This window comes from Cupressus sempervirens, chromosome 7, assembly GCF_028749045.1.
Source record: "Cupressus sempervirens isolate cs-2001-9-10 chromosome 7, ASM2874904v1, whole genome shotgun sequence".
Lineage (NCBI taxonomy): Eukaryota > Viridiplantae > Streptophyta > Pinopsida > Cupressales > Cupressaceae > Cupressus > Cupressus sempervirens.
The window spans coordinates 398404713-398431382 of record NC_143124.1 but is presented as its reverse complement, the minus strand read 5'-3'; the positions used below and the strand labels follow the sequence as shown (position 1 = coordinate 398431382).

Sequence of the window (26670 nt, the reverse complement as noted above, 5' to 3'; positions counted from 1 at the left end):
TCATGCAACACCGTCAAGGGAAAGTATAATTGAGGCTAGAGGCCAAGAAGATAACACAAGTGAACAAAGGACCGCGAAAGAAGTGAGCTTTGATTCAGAGTCAAGTGGTTACAGTAATAGCACTGAGCACTCTCCTCTCTTAGAAAATCAACGTGGAGATGACATGGCAGTTACTAGTGAAGAAGGAGATGAGCCGATTGATATTGAGGCAATAAGTCAGGGACCCGAGACCATTGGTGATGCTTTGTTAGTCGAACCGAATCCAGATATGGGGAGATGCACTGCACCACTATGGTTAAGGCAAATGCTTATGCCAAGAGGCAAGGTAGTAACTGCTCGAACAGTTGAAGACATCCAAGGACTAATAGAAAAGGGTGATAGCGAGAACCAAAAGAAAAATGGCAAAAAACGGTGGCAAAGGTAATCAGGAGCGATAATGATGGTCAATGAAAGTTCCAAATTGATATACCAACGGTCAACAAGGCATTGGATGAGATTGCGGCCCAAGAATATGTGATAGTGGAGCATAATTTGGGAAGAAACATAGATGACATGGAATGTGAAAAGATCCAGGAGGGTATAGCTTCAATCAAAGAAAGGTTGAGGAAGGCAAATGAAAGGATCATAAAGTTGGAGGCCGCAAGAAATATTGGAGAGATTGCCAGCCTATCCAACAGTTACACCGGGCAGCCCTTCCTCAAGATAGCTGGAGCAACCTAGAAGAGATATCAGCTCAGCTACATGAAGTTAGGGATTGGATCCATGATACAATCCAAGATGGACGAAATTTCTTGCCTTCCTTTGTCTCTACATTTCGGTCATTAGTGATTGTTAGAAACAAATTCAGAATACTTGAAGAGGAGTGGAAGGATTTCCTTCCAGTCAAGGATTTAGCTATTCCCAGGCTACAGGCATTCATTGGGCCTACTGGAGGCATATTTGGAAAGGACTAGGTTGGTTGATGAAAAAGGATTGAGTACGGTTGAGTCTTGGTTTGTTGCCTTGACTACCAAATTGAGAACACTCGAGGAGATACAAAATGCAATTGCACAACACATCCCCAGCATAGACACTTCCATTTCAACCATGATGAGTGATGTTGGGGTGGCACTTGATTTTGAAGACATCAGAGAAGAGGACATTGATGAGACAAGACTTGGATCAAGATTGGATGAGTTAGGAAAGGTTGCTATCAAGAAGAAACATTTGGGCACCCTTTCCTCCCTCAATGCCTTTGTCGGATTTGCAAAAGAGTATGAGAAGGACCATGAGAAGATACTACAGGCATCAAATAGCATGATGAAATCGGCTGAACTCAAGATAAAACATACACCTTGCCCTCCCATGGAAGAAGTCAACGAAAGGTTAGCTAGGTTCATTGCCTTATCTAAAAGAATGGAAGAAAAAGGGAGATTTATATTAGATCATTTGATGTAAGCCCAAGTGGCAATTTCTCTTTCTTCTAGGGTAGGACAAGTGTCTAATTTTGATTGGCCACCATTTTGGTGCCTTTTCATTGGTTGCTACTTTTTCACTTTTTTCATTGATCCATTGGCGAGGTGGCATCTTCTCATTGGCCGATGGGGTGGCAACCCTAATTAGAGTTTCTAGGATTCAATCTGGATCATTGGTTTTTCCTCTTTATCCCTACCATTGGTTGTACATTTTGGCTTCTATATAAAGCCATTTGCTCTCATTTGTAATGGTCGAAGAAAATTGTTGCAAAGATAATGCCAAAATTCGCTATTTCTTTCTCATTGTTGTGACTTGCATGGTGATTAAGAGCCTTTGGTATTATTGCATGGTTTCTACTTCCAAATAGAGTAAAATTTCTTTTGAAGTTGTTAAAGTGGATTGCATTTCAAGTTATTAAGTAAGAGTAAAGTAGATGGATAGTTTCATGGTAGCATTAGTAGATGTTTGATAGGGATCAATACTAGGCCACTAGCATCATAGCGGCTTGTTGGAAAGCCTTGTGGTAAATTAGTTTACTTTCCTTTGAATCATTGCATCTATGGAGGTGGAGCCGCTAGTTAACTTTCATTAGAGTCAATCCTCGTCCATTTGCTAATCTTTCCATTGACTGGACTAGGAGCAGAATAGCAAGTAGTTTAGGAGTTAGAATTTTGAAAGGGAGAATTAGAAAGACACAAGTCATAAGAACCATTCACCCTCCATCACCATCACCTTCTCCATCAACACCATCTAGCATTCACATTGAATCACCATCTCCATCATTCCGCCAAAGCCCAAGTCATCCTCAAACAAACAGCGTAAAGCCGCCTACGTGATTGCTAGCAAATCACATTGATATACTGAGTTAGTATCCATAGGTGTAAGGAACATTGGAGTTATGCTCATGTCTTCATGAGTACTAACTTTTCAAGAGTGGAATTGAGGACTTGATATTCCATATCAAGTGTTTAATTGCTAATATGTTGTGTTATAAAAACTGACATCAACATTATCTGGCGCTCGGATGAGGGCCTGAAAGTGTTTCATTTGAGGATTTGTTGGTATTTAACTATGAAGAAGAATGGTGCTTCCTAGATCAAATCAGCCTAGAGCAACTTGGAGAACACTTCAAGATCATATTGTAGCTAGTTTGTGCTCAATTGCTTGGGAAGAAAGTGAGAACACTAGAGAGTATTTGGACACTATTGACGTATTAAATCAAGAAGAAAGGAAAACACGAGCTATTGAAAGGAGAATTCAAAAGAGGTTAGAACACCAAAGAGAATGAGAAAGGAAGCTTGAAAGAGAAAGCGAAGCATGAAGACAATCTCAAGCTACTGTTGAAGAAAACTCAAACTAGAGAGTCAATCGGGTTGTGATTATTTTCAAGCTGGATAGAAAGATTGGGTCTTTTTCCCCCGAAAGGTTTGAGAAACTGCAATCTGATAGGAGGCAGAGGATATTGAGATCCACACCACACAAGGAAGAGGATTTACTCGTGTTAGAATTTCATAAGAAATCAAAGAACCGTTGGGTAGTTGATACCTCAAATTTAGCTAGCCCCTCAAGTAGCCAACTAGTTGAAGCTCAAGTCAATCAACCAATGATGGCTTAACCACCACGGATTCAAAATAATGCTTCACCTATTTCATTCCAACAATACCATGATCTATCGAAGAATCTGGCGGTATTCTGCTCCAAGTTCTTTGTTAATGACCCTAATCATACAGTAGAGGAGCATATCAAAGTGTTTGAAGATGCATTGTGCAACAGAAGAATTCAACATGAAGATGTAGCATGCAGGCTTTTCCTGTATTCAGTGGGGGAAGAACCTTATTATTGGTTTGTCAATTTGCCAGTATCATCTATAACGGGATGGGTCCATCTCAGAGAAGCCTTTATTGCAAAGTTTGGCATGTCCACCACACCACTGGAGTTACATAGAATGTTTGTGGACATAAGGAGACATGATAGGGAGTCAATAGTTCCTTCAACGATTGTTTCCATAAGGCTTACACGAGATTGCGAGCCCCTTACACAATGACGGAGGTAGGTGCATTGGAGGCATATTACAGTGCCCTAGACAACTAGACGGCTATGTTTACAAGGATGGCAAATCCTGCTCCCCCAACGTTGACTGAGGTCTACACTAAAGCGATTGAAATAGGGAAACAATTGGGCCAACAAGGAATGGAACCTCCAAGTGCTAGGTATCCAAATAATCCAATTCCACAACTTGCATACCAGGCACCTACAAATCAGATGGTAGTACATTTGGAGCCTCCGTTGTCTCAGATGCCACCATCAATGCTAGTTTATTTGCAAAGTGCAACTTCATCCACAAGAACTCAAGAAGAGAAGGATGAAATGAAGGAATTGATTAACCAAGTCAAGAAGCTGTCTATGTAAGTCACCTATTTGAGAACCCAGAACAATCAACTCCAAAATGCCCATAGAAATAATCAAGGAAATAATTACCAAAATCAAGGTGGATGTTATCAAGGAGGGTATCAAAGAAATCATCAAGAGGGTGGATACCAGAGGAGCTATCAATATAGAGGCTACCAAAGAAATAATCAAGGGGGCGGTTATCAAAGGAACTATCGAAACAATAACTATCAAGGTAACAACCAATCACAAGACCAAGGATACAACAATCAGTCACACTAGAAGAGGACTTGGAACATAGGCCCAAACAACGGAAATGTGGTGTCGCCACTCGATAATCAAGCTTCAGCGGATATTAGGCTGGTGGACAGGATATTCTTAGCTGAGTCCATGTCCAAATATTGTAGATTCCATGAGATTGATCAACATTCGGAGTTAGGATGTGCAGAATTCAAGAGGGCATCTAACCTGTTTCAAAACGTAATAGATGAGTCGAATAATCAGGAACATGTTAAGGTTACGAGTATGAGATTGTCCCATCCCCAGGATATGATCAGTGTTTGACTTTTGAGGAGTTTTCATTTCCGCTAGAACTTGAAGCTTATGAAGAACACCAAGGGAGATTTCCTCTTGAGTCAACAAACGGGCCAATTGATGAGGTAATGGATCAGAAGGGGTATAACAATGGGTCAGATTTTTCTTTCCCACCTTTGGGAGACACTGTTCTAGTTTAAGGAATAGGTGGGAACCAAACATTTCAACAACTGGCTAGCAATGCAAGGTTTTATCAAAGGAACGACAAGAGAAATGATGGACCCTTCACATCCTCCATACCCCCAAATAATTTCAGTACGCCTCCACACCCCAATGCAAGTAATGTACCAAATTCTTCAAGGGATGCACCTGAATATAGACATGGGAGTCATAACAGTGGAAATGGACAGTAGAGTTTTCAACAAAGTACACAACCAAATAATCAAGGTACTCAAGGATCTCAGAATGTCCATTCGACACAAGAAGCAAATAGAGGAAGGATTGGAAACAATGCCGTGAACAATGAGGAGTTGAAAAGATTAGGACAAAGGGTGACAGAGGAGATGAAGAAGGTCAAAATCAATCTCCCTTTGTTCAAATTATTGAAGGTAGCGGAGATTAGAGAAACGTTCCTTAACAGTTTGAAAGATAACAAATCACAAGAGTCTCAAGGTGCAGCAACACAAACTCAAGGGAGGCCTCCTCCTAACTTGATACATGTGATCCAAGACATTCCAAGAGCGAACATGACAAATTCATCTCAAGAAGTTTCATATGGAAAGATAAGAAGCTCTACATGAGATTGCATATGGTGATATCAGTGAATTCAACAGACAGCTAGGGCCTCAACGAGTTTATGTGGCTCAAGGTTCAACACCGACGAAACAACAAACTAAAAGGAGTCAAGACCCTATAAACAATAAGGAAAAGGTGAAGAAAGAAGAGGCAACTCAATCGACAGATTTTGTAGTGAAGCCAAAGCAAGTACATAAGACACCTGTGGTGTATTATCAAGGAAAAGATGAGCCAGCCCCATTCTTGCTATCAATAAGGATATTCGGGAAGTTGCTTCACAATTGCTTGATAGATTCAGGAGCATCAAGTAACGTCATGCCTTTGAACATTTACAAAAGTTTGGGAATCACACCTTTGGGATCAAACAAAAAGGTTACCCAATTGGATAAAATAGAAGTGCCGGTGGTGGGTGAACTACACAACATACACATGCAATTGGCATTTGATCCGAGAATGGAACACATGGTAGATATTTCAGTGGTAGATGTGGCCGATACCTATGGATTGATCCTAGGTAGGGATTGGGCTCTAAGGTTGAATGGATACCATAGTTACACTGCCCTGGGAGACGGGGGTACGGGGGGACAAGTTTCCGAGACGGGGGGACAGAGGGGCCTTGATTTGGGGACGGCAGGGGGATGGCGGGGGGATGGGGGGGTGGCGGAAGGAGCAGGGGTATAGTATATAGTATATACTATACATATGGTATAGTATATAGTATATACTATACATACGGTATAGTATATCCATATCAATTGGAACATCATGATTCATGATCAAATGACAAACAAACAATGAACATTGAACATTGAACATCAACAAATAATAAATATTAGTCTAGACTATATATCAGCCTTCAAATCAATAGTATGAGTATCTAGATTCTACTATTTAATAGTAATCAATGATCATATGAGTCATGGCATAAAGATGATTACAATAAGTATCATGTGCCATGAATCACGATATCAAAATAAGTATATAATGCAAACAAAAACTACAAGTCTCCAAGAGTCCAAATTAAAATGTCAAATCAATGGAGACTCCTTGGCGTCCCCCCACAATGAAGGAGACTCCTTGGCATCCCCCCTCAATGAAGGAGACTCCTTGGCATCCCTCCGCAGCCCCACACTTGGAGACGTCTCGCCATCTTGGAGACGTCTCCCCCATCTTGGAGACCTTTAGCCGTCTTCTGCGGCAGTGGCGCTCTAAGTGGTGCTGCCCGAAACACCGAGATGCTGTCCCCCCGTCCCGGGGATGTCCCCGTCTCCGAAACGGCCCAGTTTTTGGGGGGGACGCGTCCTCGTGTTACACTGATGGATACATGGCAATTGACTTCTCTCACATGTGGCTTCCGTGGAAAGGACTAGCCAATGAAATTAGAATCGATAGCACCCCAAGGTTGCGATTGACGGTTATAGAGTATGGGGAACCAAATGAAATATTGTTTGTCGAAACAAATATGAGCACCTATAGACCAAAGAAGGTAGAAGTGTTGACAATGAATATCATAAGTGAAGGAAGGGATTCCACTGAGGTTCTGATTGAGTCAAATCCAGATGCTTCATTCAATGAGGGTGAAGGCATGTTTGAGAACTTAAAGAATTTTGTGACTAGAATTGTGCAGCAAGGAATGGAGTTGGGTAACCGAACATCAGTGAGAGACTTATTATTACCCAATTGTTGCAGAATTCATAATGCATTCCATTCAAAGTTATCTTGCTCCTTGTGTACTGTTGCCTTAGAATAAGTAGAAAAGAGAATCCCAGGGGCTCTAAAACAAGAAGATCAACATGGCAAACAGAGGATTGAGGCTCTACAAGTTGATGAAGCAGAAAGTAGCATGATGGATGAAACTAAGAAACAAATTACACCACCCAACTTGGAAATGAAGAGAGGTGATGAAACAGATGAGTCGAAGAATTCCCGAAAGGAGAAGTATCAAGAAAGCAATGGAGTATGGACTCTAAGGTTCGATGGTTCCAAAACTAAGCAAGGAGCTGGAGCCGGATTCAAGTTAGTCAAGCCCAACAGGGGCAACATATTTGGAGGCACATAGATTGCAATTCTCATGCACCAACAATATGGCAGAATATAAAGCTCTGATTTTAGGCTGCTTGTGTGCTATCAAGAAAGGTGCCAAGATACTTCATGTACTTGGAGACTCATATTTAGTAATTGAGCTAGATAAGGCAGAAATTCACTTGCCATGAAAAGAGATTGAAGAGATATAGAATCAGGGTTTGGGATTTGATAGAGGACTTCGATGCCTTCAATATCAAGTTTAGCTATAGAGCAAACAATCAGGTGGCAAATACCCTCGCATAGACTGCAAACTCACTAGCACCAATTAAGTTGGATGGCTTGAAGAAATTTAGAGTTGAGTTAGCATCGGTCCCATCGGTACCAGACAATGTCAAGAATTTCTAGGTGTTTGAAGATGATAGACATATCCTCAAGTTCTTGACTAACTCGAATGTCTTCACAGCACAAATCATTGATGGTGAAGTGGATGAAGAAGCAGAGATCGACGTAGGAGTTATGAGCTTAAAGACAAATACTATTCCAAAGGGAATGATTGAATTAGAAAGAATATTTGACATGGACCAATTTAGTAAAGTGCAATATCAACCTACATGAGGTGATGAGTGTGAAAAAGTTAATTTGGGAACAGAGGATTGTCCCAAAATTGTCCACATTGGGAAAGTTTGTACACCTAAGGAAAAAGTGAATATACTGAGTTCGATGAGGGAATTCCCAGATGCAATTGCTTGGGGATATGAAGATTTGAAAACATATGATCCTTCCATCATTACACACAATTCCACTAAAGGAAGGGAGTAAGCCATTTAGGCAGCGACAAAGGCCAGTCAACCTTTTGTTAGAACCATTGATATTTCAAGAAGTGAAGAAGTTGCTGGATGCGCAGATCATCTTCCCAGTAAGACATTCAACATGGGTCGCCAATCTTGTCCCAGTCAGGAAGAAAAACAGAGAAATAAAGTGTTGATTTTAGAAATTTGAACAGAGTATCAGAAAAAGATAATTATCCATTGCCATCACTAGACAAGGTCTTGCAAATTGTAAATGGAGCTCAAATGACGTCGTTTATGGATGGATACTCAGGGTATAATTAGGTGATTGTCAAAGAGGAAGATAGATTGAAAATGGCCTTCACCACGAAGTGGGGAACATTTGCATACAGGAGGATGCATTTTGGCCTAATCAATGCAGGTGCAACATTTGAAAGGGCCATGGATTACACTTTCAAGGACTTAAAAGACAAATGTATTATCATTTACATGGATAATATAACAATATTTTCAAAAAACAGAGATCACATTCTGGATCTAAGGAAAATTTTCACGAGATGTAGAAGGTTTGGAGTTCCTTTGAATCTGAAGAAATGTATGTTTGGGGTTACCGAAGGAAAACTTTTGGGACATGATTTCAAAAAAGGGTATCATGATAGATCCAGAGAGAATGGAAGCAATTTCCAAACTTGGCATACTAGCTAGCAAGAAAGAGCTCAAATCGTTCTTTGGAAAAATCAACTTCATGAGAAAGTTCATATCTGCATTTGCTAAGATTGTGAAGCCAATGAATGACATGTTAAAGAAAGATGCAAAAATGGATTGGACTCCAGCAGCGAAGAGGGCATTTGAAGAGATAAAACATGCTATCATCAATGCACCAGTTCTAGTAAATTAGGATTATAAAAGGCCATTCAATATATATTCTTTCGTCTCAGATCACACGTGTGCGGCCATTTTAACACAAAAGAATAAGGAAGGTGAAGAGCATCCAATTGCATTCATGAGTGCACCTTTCAGGGAGGCCAAATTAAACTACCTTAATGTGGAGAAACAAGCTTATGCCTTGGTGAAAGCGGTAAAGAAATTCAGGCATCATCTTGAGAAGCAAAGTACATGCAATTGTGCTTGACATAGCAGTGAAGATTCTTTTGATGCAAAACAAGCTTGGAGAAAGAAAAGGCAAGTGGGTCGCCACTATCCAAGAATATGACATAGAGATTCAACCGATGAAATTGGTTAGAGGACAACAATTGGCACAGACCATGGCATTAGAGGGGCCTAGACTTGTGCAACAAGTTTATGAATTGGAGGATGTGCATCCCAACGAATGGTATCAGGACATAATCAACTATCTGTTAAATCACCGATGCCCTTCACATTTGAACCCAATGCAAAAGTGGACATTGAGATTCAAGAGCAAAAGATATATGCTACAAGGAGCAGTGTTATACAAGCAAAATCATGAGGGGATATATTTGAGATGTGTTGGAAAGGAAGAAGCCAGGAACATTTTGGAACATTTTCGTGATAAATGGGGAACAAGACATGGATCAAATTTGGCTACAACACATTGGATACTAAGAGTCGGATACTATTGGCCAACTTTGTTCAAAGACACTCACGAGCATGTAAGGACTTGTCATGTTTGCCAAATTGCAGCAAAGAGAGAAAGGAATCTAGCAATGCCTTTGCGGCCAATTATCGAGGTGAGACCTTTCGCGATGTGGGGACTTGACTTCATTGGTCCTATCAATCCACGTTCCTCAGCGTAACACAGGTATTTTCTAATCGCAACTGACTACTGTACTCGGCGGTCAGAAGCTCAAGCTTTCAAGAACTGCACTGCTGAGACCGTCATTAAATTCTTAGAGAAAAAGATCACTACTAGGTTTGGGTGTCCTGCTTTTGTATGTGATAATGGTTCTGCTTTCACTTTTTTGAAATTTCATGGGCATTTGACCATAGGATCATATTAAAATTTTCATCAGGTTACTATCCCCAGGGAAATGGCCTAGCAGAATCCACAAATAAGAACCTTTTGACTGTAATTGGAAAACTTTTAGACAGGAACTCAAGAGATTGGCACACACAACTGAGATACACTTTACGGGCAGACAAAACAAGAGTTAAAGAATCCATAGGAATCACTCCTTATCATTTGGTTTATGGATAGGATCCGGTATTCCCAATCCAATTGAAAATTCCAACTTTAAGGTTTATATAGGAATACTCTGATGAGGACGAAGACAGAGTCCAAGTTAGGTTGGCTCAACTGATGCAACTAGATGAGAAAAGAGATGAAGCCCTAGAAAAGTTTGCAAAACATCAAGGGGTAGTTAAGCATTGGTTTGACAGAAGAGCGCAAAGTAAGGCCTTCAGGATCCCTGACTTGGTCTTATATTGGGACAAAGCTCATGAAAAGAAAGGACAACATGACAAATTCGACAAACTAGGGAAGTGTCCTTTCCAGATATGCGAGATTATCGAAGATAATGCATTTAGACTTAAGACACTCACTAGCGAGGATGTCCCATTGCCTGTCAATGGGCAATTCCTCAAGCATTATTTCCAAGCCTAGGACTGCATCCGGAGCCCTTATTGTACATAGTTAGAATAGGTTTACTTTTGGTTAATAGTTAGTTTGCTTTCTGTTCTTTAGAATAGAGTTTGTTTTGGACCATTTGGCTCGAAGGTTAGAGTAGTTTCCCTTTTAGTTGGTTAGAGTAGTTTTCTTTCAGTTGTTTAGTTTAGGTGTTGTGAGGGAGCTTGAATTTGATTTGCATTAAGTCATTTGACTTGAAATTTTTAGGCTTCCCTCAGTTGGAAGGCAGTTTTGGTTTTGGGGCTTTGCGAGTGCAAAGGGGGTCCATGTTATCACTCGTGGGCGGGTGTGTAGATTTTACATTTTGGTAACAAAACGGAGTCTATCTTGTTCATTTCTCGAATGCATTTAACAAGGATCAGAGATTAAAAGATGTGTTTAGTCGTTGGTCTATGGTAGGACTTGTACTAAATTTGGGTTAGACTCGATAGAGGTTCTTGAGTTATCTCCGACATGCTTACAACATTCTACTCACACTTAGGGGAGAGGACCTAGTAGTTGTGCGCATTCCAATAGTTGTGACAGTAGTTGTTAACTTAATACCCATACTTGTTGATTTAATATCCAACATTTTTGACAAGATTGTACCAATAGATGTGACTTTAAAGTTGTTTTTGTTAATGATGATTACCCATAAGTGAATGAAAAGTGTCCCTTTTCCCAATAGCAACCAATAGTGTGATGCCACATCAGCTGCATAAGTATGGGGTCTCCAATGCACTATGATTGGTCTCACTTTTTTTTTGGGCTGTTTTGGACACTTTGACAAAAAGCATGCTCATGTGGCATCATATTTGATGATGTGGCTCTGAAACCTTAGTTATAAGCAGGGGACTTGCCAAGTAAGCTACTATCAAAAAATGAGAGTGATTTGAAATTTCCACATAGGATTTTGAGAAGCGCGAAGTTAGGGTGCACAACTACTGGGTCCTCTCCCCTAATTGCTCTGAGTTCTTGATGTTTTGAAGTGAAATTGGACTTAGTAAAAATCATACACTTGCTTCAGTGTCACTGTGGTCTTTCAAACCCTCCACAAGCTTCATTGCTTGCAAACCAAACAAAAGATTGAAAAGAAAAGAAAGAAAGAGAAATATATGAGAAAAGAGAAAAAGTAGTATCAAAGTGAAAATAAAGACAAAATTTGGTTCAAGGGCGTGCAATCATCTCTACCGGTGCTATAAAAATAATCACTTAAGGTAGAACCATGATTGTGGTGCCACAACGATAACTCTGTTGGGGCTATAGATGCCTGACTGGCAACGGGGCTCTATCTAGGGTGCTTTTGAAGTCAGGATATTATAATAAGCTAAGTTTGATGGATCTGAGAGACTATCAAGTCCTTGTCGAGCGGGGAATAAATCATTTGCACACACGTGAGTAAGTTATGGTGAGGATGCTTAAGTTCAACTTGAGAGTTCTTTCCCTTGTTGAGTGCTCGTCCTTAAGTAGGTTTTCAGGCAAGCCATCCTGAGATTTTTTGTTCTAAGTTATTTTATTCTTGAAACGTTCAGAAGCATTTCACCTGTGGAGTCACTAGATGTTGTGAGGTTCTCACACCATCGCCCCAAAATTTTGGGGACCCCCCTTTTTTCGCTTGCCTTGGCAAATTTTTTCAAGTTGTCCAAAAAATTTTGATTTAATTTTTGAAAACTTTAAGGTCTTGGACACCTTCAGGCCAGAAGGGAGAGGGTTAGATCTATTTTCACCCGGTTTCAACTTGATTTTCCAGAACAACCAATTTCATCCATAGGCCGGACAAATTTCACAGAACAACACTTGGCAGGATAAAATTGTAAATTTTGTACTTAGACAATTTAAAAAAAAATTTGGATATAATTGTATAAATTTGAATAATTTTCAAAAAAAAAGAAATTTTTGTTAGATTTAAGTTTTTTGGAAAATCTTGAAAATTTGAATATAATTGTATAAATTTGAATAATTTTCACAAAAATGAAATTTTTGTTAAATTTAAGTTTTTTCGAAAATCTTGAATTTTTTCGGTGAGAAAATTAATTTTGTGATGATGGAATCAAATAAGAAAATCGATTTTAGACTCTAGAGAAATGATTTATTTTTAAAATAAGTTTAAATGGCTTAGCAAAATAGATTTGGATTAAATTGCAAAAACTAGCTTTAAATGGATTAAATTTGCCTTGAAGATTCTAGAGTCTTTAATGAAATTAGTAATTTAATATTGAAAAAATAGCTTTGGCAAGCCAAAATATGATTTTTAATGATATATTAATTACTAAATCATCATTAAATGGAAACATTTAGCATCTCCAAGGCATTATTTACTTTCTTTTTGCAATCTTGGTCTAATTGGTAATTTGAAAAAGTAAATTTCATCTTGGCAAAGTTAATTTTGGGCTAAGCATTTAATTGGGGGCTAGCTTTGTGTTCTAATTAATATTTTGTTTTGCTCCTAGGGTCCCAGTCAGCCAGCTAAAAAGGGCAAGAAAATGGGGTATAAGAGAAAGTCTTTTCCCCTTATCTCTTCATTTCTCATTCCTCCTCTTCATGGTATTTGGCGATTTTTGACTTGGAGCGGATTTCTTCTCCCTTGAGCGATTTTGCAAGAGCAGATTGGCATTGTGTTTGCGATTTTTAAAGATAACTTGGAGCTGTTTCCCATGCTTGGTGATTTCGTTCTAGAGCAGACCTCTCATGATCTAAGTCTGATTTTCTTTCAGATTTAGCAATTTTTGTTAAGAAGAACATCCTCCATATTTGGCGAGTTGGTTAAAGGACAAAAGTTCCCACTTTTTGGGTTATTTTTAAAGGAAAATTTTCATGGTGTTTGACAATTCTTCCTTTTAGGCAATCCAGATCAGACTTCCCATTCTTGGCGATTTGTTTTGGCAAAAGAAGACATTTTCAGAATTGCAAAGTTGGAGGGCAGATTTGTTATTGTTCATGTCTGATTTTATATTTGCTGGAGGGCTGCGATTTTTTCCTTGTCCTAGCTGATTTTTGAAGTCTGATCTTACATCTTCTAGAGGCTGCGATTCCTCCCAAGATTGGACGATTTTTGGTTGAAGAAGACAAGGAGTAAATTCTGATTTGTAGCACGTGCATGGACAATTTCAAGTGGGCCAAATTCTGATTTTTCTAGCTAGGGCATCAAAATTTGCAAAGGATTTGAAATTCTTAAGTCTGATCCTAAATTTCAAAAGAAGACACGGCCATTGGTAAAGGTCAGTTCAAATCATTTAGAGTTGAAAGGGGTCCTTAAGCGGATTTCTCTCTTTTGCTTTTGTTTAGTTTTGTTTCCTTTGGTTCTTGCATTCATCATCCACCACTTCATCATCCCATCTTAGGTTGAAGATTGGAGATTGATAAGGGTAGAATCCATGATAAGACATTTGAAGAGGTAGAAATAAGCTAGACCACCCTAGGTTGAAGTTGGGAGATATAAGTGTAGTTCATGCTAAGGTAACGGTGAGGCAAAAATAAGTGTTAGTCCCACCCTAGGTTGAAGATTGAAGATTGATAAGTGTAATGATAGGACTTGGCGAGGCGGAAATAAGTATAGAATCCGTTGATAAGAAGATTGGAAATCGATAAGGGTAGTCCATATCACTTAGAACGAAGGGGCAGGAATAAGTGTTTAGTATGGTAGATGTTATGGCAAGCAAGAACCCTAAGGGAACAAATACTAAAAAAGATAGAGGATATGATGTCCAAAACAACTTTCTTCTCGAAAATGAAGCGAATAACCGATACCAATGTCGGTACAGTAAACATGATACAGATAAAAGATAGACTAAAGGAAGGACAACCACCCTTGGCAAAGAAAATATACAGGAGCAAAATTGTACACGCAGTAGCTTTTCCTCCTACATTGCCTTGTCTAGAATTGGTTATGGAATGTGCATCCAGGTTTGATTTGATCAATAAATCCATCATTCTTGATGATGGGAAGAGGGTGTTGGCCAACATTGGCGGACAAGCGATTGAAGAAGCATTTAACATTCCCCAATACAATAGCATGACAATGGTGATGATGGATCAGACAACCAAATCATTTCAGGATAACCAAGAAGCTTATTTCACACATCTAAAACAGGATTGGCTACACGAGGGAAAGAAAGGAGTAACCAGATCATCAAGGCTTACAGTGGTAGATTGCAAATTAGAATATGGCGATCTCATTGTGCTTCTCAGCTGGATCATGGGCCTAGCTCAAGGTATGCAATTCAAAAATTGGATGTACTTCTTTATTGATGAAATTGAAAAAGGAAAAAAAAGATTTGATTGGGCTAGGATCATAAGCGAGAATCTAGAGTTGCAACTTAGAACCATACAAAACCAAAAGCAATTCTACATGGGATCCTATCTGTTTTACCTGATTGCTAGATTGTATAAAAGTCTGAGACTTAAGGCCTTAGGAGAAGTTGGCAATGGGCTAGGGCAATATTTGGTACATGAATGCTATCCACAACTTCATTTGCACAATAATAAGGATTACAAAATGTTTTGTGATGCTTTTTCCATGAAGACAATAAGGGTATTACAAGGGACACCTGCTAAGAGACTTTCATCGGAAGCAGAAGCAAAGATAAAGAAGTATGGAAGTTGGTTCATCCAATTTCCGCAATTCGCTTACGTTAGAGTAGCAAGAAGCACAGTTTGTCCCAAGAGGCTTCCAAGATACCCACTCGACAAGGTAGTTTTGATGTAATTGGCTAGGCAACTTGAGCATTATGATAGAACAAAGAGAAATGAAGGTAAATCAGGGATTACCTTCTCATTCGGAATTGGCAATGATAGTTGCCCTAATCGTGTCACCTTTGCAGCTGCAGAGAACGAATTGGAATGGTATCATCTAGGATGGTACAGAGCAAGGTAAGGATTCAATCCTAATGGTCTTATCAAGGTATCTCATGGAAATGCGTTTAAACATGTTTTCACTATAGAGGACTTTTGGGCCAATCGCAAGGATGACTTTCATGTGAGAAAGCTAGCTTTCTCAAGATTGTCGGTGAACATGATGAGAGATATCAAATGGAGAGGCCTTGATATTCTCGATCAACTGGAAGATGATGAAAATGTGTTGAGAGAAGATTATGATACAGTAGAAGGAACAGAGTTGAATCCAGTAGATTGGGATGATCATCAGGATTCTTCTTTGGAGGCAGTTAGAAGAGTAGTTGATTTGCATACCGAGTTGTGGTATAATGAAAGATTAAGGAAACTACAAAGTCAAAGGATCCCCCTTATGAGAAAATGAAGCCAAAAGAGGGTCCAATAGAATCAGTCAGACATAAGGGCAAAGGAAGTAGCCGGCAACAGGAAATAGTTAGAAGCAAGAAGAGAGCTTTGGAGGTTGAAAAAAGAAAAGAACATTTAGAACCTCCAGCAAAGAGACAGCACGCAGCGCCGTCAAGGGAAAGTATAATTGAGGCTAGAGGCCAAGAAAATAACACAAGTGAACAAAGGACCGCGAAAGAAGTGAGCTCTGATTCAGAGTCAAGTGGTTATAGTAATAGCACTGAGCACTCTTCTCTCTCAGAAAATCAACGTGGATTTGACATGGCAGTTACTAGTGAAGAAGGAGATGGGCCAATTGATATTGAGGCAATAAGTCAGGCACCCGAGGCCATTGGTGATGCTCTATTAGTTGAACCGAATCCAAATTTGGGGAGATGCACCGCACCATTATGGTTAAGGCAAATGCTTATGCCAAGAGGCAAGGTAGTAACTGCCCGAACAATTGAAGACATCCAAGGACTAATAGAAAAGGGTGATAGCGAGAACCAAAGACAAATGGCAAAAAACAGTGGCAAATGTAATCAAGAGCAACAATGATGGGCACTGAAAGGTCCATATTGCTATACCAACGGTCAACAAGGCATTGGATGAGATTGCGGCCCAAGAATATGAGATAGTGGAGCATAATTTGGGAAGATACAGAGATGACATGTAATCTGAAGAGATCTAGGAGGGTATAGCTTCAATCAGAGAAAGGTTGAGGAAGGCAAAAAAAAGGATCATAAAGTTGGAGGCTAAGAACAAATATTGGAGAGATTGCCAGCCTATCCAACAGTTGCACCAGGCAGCCCTTCCTCAAGACAGTGGGAGCAACCTAGAAGAGATATCGGCTTAGCTACATGAAGTTAGGGGTTGGATCCATGATACAATCCAACATGGGTGAAATTTCTTGCCTTCCTTTGTCTCTACATTCTGGTCGTTAGTGACTGTTAGAAACAAATTCAGAATACTTGAAGAGGAATGGAAGGATTTCCTTTCAGTCAAGGATTTAGCTATTCCCAGGCTACAAGCGTTCATTGGGCTATTGGAGGCATATTTGGAAAGGGCCAGGTTGGTTGATGAAAAAGGATTGAGTACGGTTGAGTCTTGATTTGTTGCCTTGACTACCAGATTGAGAACACTCGAGGAGATATAGAATGCAGTTGTACAACACAGCCCAAGCGTCGACACTTCCATTTCAACCATGATGAGCGATGTTGAGGTGGCACTTGATTTTGAAGACATCAGAGAAGAGGACATTGATGAGATAAGACTTGGATCAAGATTGGATAAGTTAGGAAAGGTTGCTATCAAGAAGAAACATTTGGGCACCATTTCCTCCCTCAATGCCTTTGTCAGATTTGCAAAAGAGTATGAGAAGGACCATGAGAAGACACTACAGGCAAGCAGCATGATGAAATTGGCTGAGCTCAAGATAAAACATACACCTTGCCCTCCCATGGAGGAAGTCAATGAAAGGCTAGCTAGGTTCATTGCCTTAGCTAAAAGAATGGAAGAAAAAGGGAGATTTATATTAGAAGATCATTTGATGTAAGCTCAAGTGGCAATTTATCTTTCTTCTAGGGTAGGACAAGTGTCTAATTTTGATAGGCCACCATTTTGGTGCCTTCTCATTGGTTGCTAATTTTCCACTTTTTTCATTGGTCCATTGGCGAGGTGGCATCTTCTCATTGGCCAATGGGGTGGCAACCCTAATTAGGGTTTCTAGGATTCAATCTGGATCATCGGTTGTACATTTTGGCCTCTATATAAGGCCATTTGCTCTCGTTTGTAATGGTCGGAGAAAATTGTTGCAAAGATAATGCCAAAATTCGCCATTTCTTTCTCATTGTTGTAACTTGCATGGTGATTAAGAGCCTTTGGTATTATTGCATGGTTTCTACTTCCAAATAGTTAGAGTAAAATTTCTTTTCAAGTTGTTGAAGTGGATTGCATTTCAAGTTATTAAGTAAGAGTAAAGTAGATGGATAGTTGCATGGTAGCATTAGTAGATGTTTGATAAGGATCAATACTAGGCCACTAGCATCCTAGTGGCTTGTTGGGAAGCCTTGTGTGGTAAACTAGTTTACTTTCCTTTGAATCATTGCATCTATGGAGGTGGAGCCGCTGGTTAACTTTCATTAGTTTCGATCCTCGTCCATTTGCTAATCTTTCCATTGATAGGAGTAGGAGTAGAATAGCAAGTAGTTTAGGAGTTAGAATTTTGAAGAAGAGGATTAGAAAGACACAAGTCATAAGAACCATTCACCCTCCATCACCATCACCTTCTCCATCAACACCATCTAGCATTCACATCGAATCACCATGTCCATCATTCCACCAAAGCCCAAGTCATCCTCAAACAAACAGCGTAAGGCTGCCTAAGTGATTACTAGCAAATCACATCAATATACTGAGTCAATGTCCACAGGTGTAAGGAACATTTGAGTTATACTCATGTCTTCATGAGTACTAACTTTTGAAGATAGGAATTGAGGACTTGATATTCCATATCAAGTGTTTAATTGCTAATATGTTGTGTGGTATAAAAACTGACATCAACAGAAGTGAGCGAGGAATAGTTTATGACATGAACTTCAATAAATTAGACTGTAATTTTACATCCAAATTAACATTTCACACTGGGCAATGAATGAACCAATATGAACAAAATTTGACTTGCTCAAAAATCAATTAATCCATTCCAAGTTGTAAGCACAACTATTTTAATGGAAAGAAACAAATTAGAAAGCTTGAATATTTGTTACCATATGTAATGCCATGCCCAAAGATCCTTGGAAACAAGGATAAACATAGACTAAGTTATTTTTTGTTGTTAAGAATTACATTAAAACTTGCACAAATATATACTACTACAATCCAAAGATCGCAATGGAAGATTGAACTAACCAACCAACCAAAGATCCACAAGCGTTTAGAACTTACTAACGCGTACTTTCCAGCTATGTAATTAACAATACAATGTTGATTTCTTTAATCATACTAACATTTGATAGGATGTTTATTTTAAAACCGAAAATACAAAAAACTAAATGGCTAAAACACATGTTCAATTTCTGTTAAAACATATAACGATATAAGATATCTTCTAACTGTACCCAATAGTGATTGATATCCAATCTGTTATGGCTTGGGAAGGTGCGAAATCCAAAAGGGTATCCATATATCCAATTTACACCCCAAAACACATGCAAAAACACTCATTGTTCGTGAACAACAATTTATGATTAACCTTCATATGAGCCAGAATTAACTACTATATGAGGATTCTCAACAAACCATATGAGTTAGTGCCATAGTCATACGAGACAATACCTTTGCATACAAGAGTATCCCTTCCCATATACAAGATTTTAAAGGCAACATCCAAAACATAAAATTGAAACTAATTTTAATCAATCTCCACACTGGGGAGTGCTGGATACAAATATCGAGGAATGGACTTTTGATACCATCAATATACATCCAAGCAATGTAACAATACATCATCATGCTAATCTACCAAATACAACTCTAATACGTCACTTATGGTAAAACAACATCAATGCAAAGCAAGATTACACATAACATTCTAATCCATAAGATAAATCTCTAATCCATAGCAATGAGATACAACCTCAAGTAAACAATAATATGCATCATCGCATAACATGATAAAACTAGGCACCAACTAAATGTAGAAAGGAAAAGCATAAATTAACAAGTGACATACTCTGGGTACAACAAAGCACCATGTGAACAAACAGCTCCGGCCTCGAAATTGGAAGAAGACCATCTCTGTTCATTGGTCCTCAACAGTGGTATAGGTAACTATGCCTCCCAATCATGTGGCACCCTTAGGCCTACACCCGCTGTGTTGATGGAGATAGCAACCCAACCAAAGTCACATAAGACATAGCATACAAGGCTAACACACACACACCAATCAATGCATGACAACAACTCAATGATCATGAAGACAATGCAGTGCATTAGGTCACTGATCAAACACTCTATAGGATAATTATGTAGGGACTCTAGTGGAGTGTAATCCACTGGGCATCGACAAGCTCAAGCTATATATGGCATGGATTAAATCCCTCAGGGAGACCACATACTTGGCATGGCTCAACTCCAACAGGAGGCCTCACACTCTTCCTTGCACCAATTACTGTAGAAGATAGGCTACTGCTCGGACACATCACCCTCCCACTGGTTCCCTCGAGATGTTCAGCTATCGCCCAGATGGTTAGATCATTCTTATTAATTTTTATTATATCGTATTTTAATTTTGGTTATCACTTGTTAGAACCTCTTCATGTTACCTTGTCGGTCATTTACGGGCCAAGGTACAAGACAAAAGCCACTCCACACATCTACCCTACATACTTATGCTCATCATGATAAGTGTCCGTAGGCAATGCAAATTCACAACCCAACACTCAAATGAGTAATACCTCAACCGTCCTAAATTTGGGAGTTTGAGTCAAGCAAGATCCTGTAATATGCACATGCATGTGCTCGTGTGTGGGCACAACCAACTTCATGAATATTATCAATAAAACCATTGCAAGAGTTGGATACAATAAATGTAAAATGAAACAAGCACAAATAACTCACTCAATTGGTCTAAATCCAGGAGTATGGAATTGACATGAAGAATCCCAATGTCCATAAAGTAAAACCATGACATGAAAGGAACATGGAATACAATCCATTTCTACAATCTAAATAAATTCTGCCAATATTCCAACAAAATATGGGTGGCATGCAACACGAGGCAAGGGAAATTGAAACTTCTCATATCTCAATAAAATTGAAAATCCATTTCCAAAATGTGGTCAAATGACCAAGGATCCAATAAAATTCACAAACCAAGTTCAAATTTGCAATATGACAATTTTGGTAAGAATCACAAATCCACCAAAACCAGTTTGAAAACACAACTTTGGATTAGGAAATATAATACCCCAGAATGTCCTAAACAAACAAAAATTTGAGGGCACATAAAACCAGGCAATGCCAAAAACACTTGAAATTCAACCACCTCAGAATTCAATGAAATTGAAAACCCACTTCACAAACATGACCAAACTCATGAAAATCAAATAAAATTGAACTTTTGGGCACACAATCAAAATCCAGCAGCTAACAGTGCCAAAACACACAATCAAAATCCAACAGCGAATAGTGCCAAAACTCTCATTTTCAAAAACATACAATAATAAAATGCTCATCCCCGTCCAATCAGGTGATGGAATCGCATAAAAACAGAGGGGAACACTAATTGTCCACTCCCTAACATTTAGCAAACAAAAGAAAAAGCTAAAACAAAATAAAAACAATTAAACTAGAAAGCCCTACCTCTCATGTTTGGTAAAAACCAGGAATGGGAAGAACTAAATAAAGCCCTGCCAAATTGGTTGAAAACTTTGGAAAAGTGGAACAATCCCCACACGAATCCAACGAGACCGATCTCGTGAAGATCGAATGGTCCAAACTCCGACAACAAGTAAAACAATGAATCCTCACAAGAGTGTTTTGTAGCAAAAACCTCCAAACAATAAAGTACAAAGTGAAAAGTGAGTAATAAAACTCACTTTTGCCCAATATAAACACTTTTTATTAAAGTGACTTATAAATTAGAATATTAAATCACTTAATAGACTAGTTGGCCCCTTTCGCAAATTTAATCAGGGGATTCTAATTAAATTGGAATTCACTACGACAAATTAGTTGACAAATAAATTAAATAAAATCAATTCAATAAAAACCCTCAAACAAATTAAATCAGAATTTAATTTAATCTCTGCAACAACTGCAAAACTCTAAATGCACAGACACGCTCACAGATCTAATCACACAGTGCATTATAATTTGGATTTACCAATTACTGGAGGGGTAATAATACAAACTAGATAGATATGTCGTCCATACGGCGAGGACATTGGCACATTGGCTCAGCATTGAAATCACCAAATCCTGGTGCTATTGCCGGGGATATAAGTTCTTGTCCAGTAAACAAGCAAACATCAAGTGTAGATGCACAACACATAAAATGTCAACTTACCTATTATAAAGTCTAGGTCAAGTTATTCTTTCCTTTTCTGTATTCTTGTTTCAGTAGAGTCTTAGGACTATTTAAATATTGATTTCTGAGATGGATCAAACACTATTAAGAATTCATTATTCTGTATGCACGTTATTGAAGAAATGATTAAATCACTCTAATTGTTTGTCCTATGTGGAAAAGATGGAGTTAGTTGAAGCTCTAAATTAGTGATCCATGCTGGTTATTGTTAACCGATGTTTCATTTTAGTTTAGTAGTGTGTCTTCTTGCAGCCTCAACCTGCTGGTTGTGGTTATCAATGTAGGTCTTGTATGTGCACGTACCATGGAAATACATGTGAAGTCTTGATTTTATATGTTGTGTGCAAGGATTTCATGAGAATGTGCAACGTCAGAGATCTATCAAACATTAGGTACATTTGAGAGTCTAATGATATCCCATTAAACTTGTGTTTGATTTTTCTATGAAATCAGTAGACTTGCTTCTCTATGAGATTATGTAAATAACTAGCTTTCTTATTAATTCAAGTTATCAACGTAGCTTTTTATTATAAGCACATCCTTTTATGTCTGCATGAACTAAACTTGCTTGTGAGTTTAAACAAAAGAAAAAATCTGTTTGATTATATATTCCTCCAACTTCAATTGTACATATCTTAATTATTCAGTTTAGATTGTTATTATGTCTTGTGTGGGAAGGTTCCTTTTTGCTATGTTGTATTTTGATGACTGTATTATTCAATTTTTAAATCTTTATTATCTTTCAATTAAACTTGAATATAGTGAGTAAAATTCTTCTCCATGTAACCTTATTATTTGATGTCTTCAGTTTATCTCTTCCTACAGTCAGTCTTGAAACTCTGAATACTTCATAGCTCTGATCAGTGCGGCACATTTTCTATCCTGCCTATTTTTATTATCTGTTTATTATATAAATGACTATCTATCTTAAGAATTCATACAATATAGATATCCACAAAATTCTATTAGTATTTACAGTAGTATGCCAATAATAGTTGAAGAAAGCTATAGATGCTTGACAAGGAGCTATCTTGATATTAACTCTTCCCAAATCCTTCTCCTTTTCTTCTCGTAAACTGTGAAATCTCATCCATTTGAACTTTGAAAGCAGATATCATACTTGGGTGACAGTAGACACTGCTTGTGATCTTACAAGTCTTTAAATTAATGGATTTCCTTGTTTTGAAAGTAGATTCATTTGATAATTAGTGATTCAGCAATTTATCAACAGAGATGAAAAAAATATTCTACTTTTACTGGCAGGTGATTCATGATGTCGACCTTCAAAAGTTACCTGTCAGATTTGCAATGGACGGTGCAGGACTTGCTGGAGCAGATGGGCCTACACATGCTGGAGCATTTGATGTAGCCTACATGGCATGTCTGCCCAATATGATTGTTATGGCACCTTCTGATGAAAGAGAGTTGTTTAACATGGTGGCTACTGCTGTAGCTGTTAATGACCGACCCAGTTGCATTCGTTATCCTAGAAGTTATGGTGCTGGAGTGTCACTTCCATCTGGATATAAGGGACGACCTCTGGAGGTATATTGTTATGCCATTTCACTTTCTGTTTTTATGCTCACAATTATTGATTTGAAACATGTCACATAATGAATGCATTTCACAGATTGGAAATCATAAAAAAGATTTGAAACATGAGACATAATGAATGCATTTCACAGATTGGAAATGGTAGAATCCTGGTTGATGGTGCTGAGGTGGCTCTTCTAGGATATGGAGCAGCGGTGCAAAGTTGTTTGCGGGCTTGGAACTTATTAGCTAAGCTTGGGATACATGTCACAGTTGCAGATGCAAGATTTTGCAAACCACTTGATCTTAAATTGATTAGACAGCTCGCAAGAGAACACCATGTTTTAATTACAGTGGAAGAGGGATCTGTTGGAGGGTTTGGATCTCATGTTGTCCAGTTTATGGCACTTGATGGCCTTCTTGATGGAAAACTGAAGGTACATTTATTAGTATATATTTTACCTCATAAAGCACATGGTAGACTTTATCCTGTATTTTTATGCTGATTCACTTCTGATGCAAATGCAATGTCACAGTGGAGGCCTATGGTCTTACCTGACCATTATATTGAGCATGGGTCTACAAGAGAACAATTATCACATGCTGGTTTGACAGGGACTCACATTGCTGCAACAGCGTTGACTCTTCTTGGTCGAACAAGGGATGCACTTGAGATTATGTGCTAGGAGTATGAGATTATGTGCTAGGAGTATGCGCCATGATGCAACAATTGATGAAAAAGTGATTTGTAATCTTTATCAATATTCCTTGAGCATATGGAGTTTTGAATCATCACCAATTTTGAGGTTGCCGTAAGTGTTGCCTGTTTGTGCTTTTGAGACGTGACCCATGTCACGTGTCCATTCTTTTAGCTCATGCTTGAATGAGTTCTGAACGACTAGATGGTAATGTACCTTCATCTGTTGCTGCCAGTTGCTGATAATGGTTTATCAGGCATCTATTTTCAGATGCAAAATCATCCATCTTTCATTTTCTATCTTACAACAGCTGCAGAGGATTATCTATGTAATCAATGTGCAGAATTTTAATCAATGTAAAAGTGTCCTTTCATGATCTGTGGGATGAGTATAAAAAATTAGATTTCATAATACAAATTTAACTCTCAAAACTGTATCGGGTAAGAATCTAAGTTGAAATAGGAAACTGATATCCAAACGTTTAGTTAAACCAAATTATAATTACATTCTGGAGCTGTGTAGCCAGATGCTTCCTCTACTTTGTCCGGATATATGCATCTGTGGAGCAGGTACCAGACATGGATACAGTACTCCCAGATATTGTATCCATATGCACTGATATATGTTTCTATATTTTGGGCTGAAGCTGATTTGTCTGTATACAACCGAAGTTGCTATAGTGCCACATTTAGGTAAAGGCGTAAGAAAAGACATTCAAAATTCAGAAAATAAAAAGTTCATAGACACGTACCCATAAAATGTATACCAACATGCATGTGCATCCATGCAACCACTTTTAACTGTAAACAAAATATACCTAGATAAATATTATAAGCTAATCTAAAGGTGAAAAAACACATGTTTTTGTGAACCATTACTCATGAAATATTGGTGGTTCAATATTTGATAAAATATCACATAATCTGATACAATATAAAGTGAATTGAACTGTCATTTGCAAAGCAAGTAGGAAAGCTATTTTAATTGTGGTTGGTTTATAATACAATAAGAGTTTATAGATCATCTTATGAACCGATACTCATGAAATAGGGGATGGTGGAGATTGACTAAAATTATATAGTTGACTGTCAATAAAAAAAATCAAAGGATTGACATGTTGTAAGAAAAATCATCTTTAAAAGGAACAAGCTAACATGTTCTTAAATGAGTGCCCCATATATCTGAACTAGCCTTCTTGATCAATCCAAATTGGGCTAAGGATTTTTATTTTTTTTCATGCAACATTTAGCCAATTAACATCAAATACACACGATAATTGAGATAAATAGAAGTTACTTTGTACACACACAACTTTGCATAGATCACATAAGTGTAAATGCAAATTTTTGAAAAAAATTACTTAAAAGCTAAACTGAATAACATAATAGAAATATGAAATATAGTGTAACTATCAAATCTCTACAATATCAATGGAATATGCAATCCATGGAATCAAAAGTTAAAAGCTTATATCAGAAGAAAGGCTCATAGTAGTCTATGTCTTCCGCTAATATAGGTCATGGAAGACTCTAGAGCCATCATCTCTACCTGTGATTGAGGTTGAACCGTATGCTAATCATGATCATCCTTTGCACACTCATAATCCTCATCATTAGAGTCAGATCTATCACTCTCAGCCTCAGGGTCTTGCGTTGGGTCCTCTCATGCTTTAGCCTCCTCCACTACCATCACCACTACCTCCCTCTCGATCCACTTGATCAACCCACTCCAAGTCTTCATCACTAAAGACAAGATCATCAACCTTCATGTTTCACCCTATTTGTATATCAACCTTCTCTAATACAATAGGAGATGTATCAATGTCCAAAATCTGTTTGTGGCAGAAGTGAAGGTTGTAGTGAACAATACAAGACCATTCAACATTTTTTTTGCCAACTTGTTGTGCCTCTTCGAGTGTCTTGAAAATACTCCAATTGTGTTTTCATCTTAAAACACTAGATGGATGGCTCAAGATACAAATTGCAATCTTATATATTTGCACCTTAGAGTCAAACATCTCCCACCATACGTCTGAAACAAGAAAAAATTAAATTAGTTCTATAACTTTGACTTTATCAATCTAGATTCTGGATTCTAAAGTGGTAACTGGTAATAAAATTAGAAATTAGAATCATAGATTTTTACCGAACACCAGTTCTATTCGGTTTTTCTTGCATAAGTCTCATGCAAATAGGTCTCCTATAATAATAGGGGGCCTCTTGCTCCTTGCATCTGACACTCCTAGTGCTTTCTTATACATCTCTATCTCACACACTATAATTGTTACAACAGTTTCATCGGTTGACATCCTCTTTATAACATCATATAGGCCACTCAACACCTCTTCATCAGGCTTAAAATCTGGGCTAAAGTGGTATGTTGGATTAAGAAAGTGGGCAACTGCATGTATAAGCCTATGAAGTAGATTGTGCCATGACCTATCAATGTCACCCCAGATGTGACCATATTTATTCTGACATGCATACAAATCTTGAATGACCTCTT

General features: G+C 38.3%; 1 protein-coding gene across 3 annotated transcripts in view; it reads left to right on the top strand.

The window, feature by feature from the left end:
* Positions 1 to 24543, top strand: part of LOC149547195 (putative 1-deoxy-D-xylulose-5-phosphate synthase, chloroplastic) — a 51762-nt gene extending 27219 nt beyond the window's left edge. For all 3 annotated transcript variants that reach the window (XM_089791543.1, XM_089791542.1, XM_089791544.1), the window contains 3 exons: positions 23198 to 23479; positions 23620 to 23904; positions 24004 to 24543. In XM_089791543.1, the coding sequence (XP_089647669.1) occupies positions 23198 to 23479; positions 23620 to 23904; positions 24004 to 24153 (717 nt within the window). In that variant the 3' untranslated portion in view covers positions 24154 to 24543. The remainder of the gene's footprint in view (positions 1 to 23197; positions 23480 to 23619; positions 23905 to 24003) is intronic.
* Positions 24544 to 26670: the final 2127 nt, after the last annotated feature.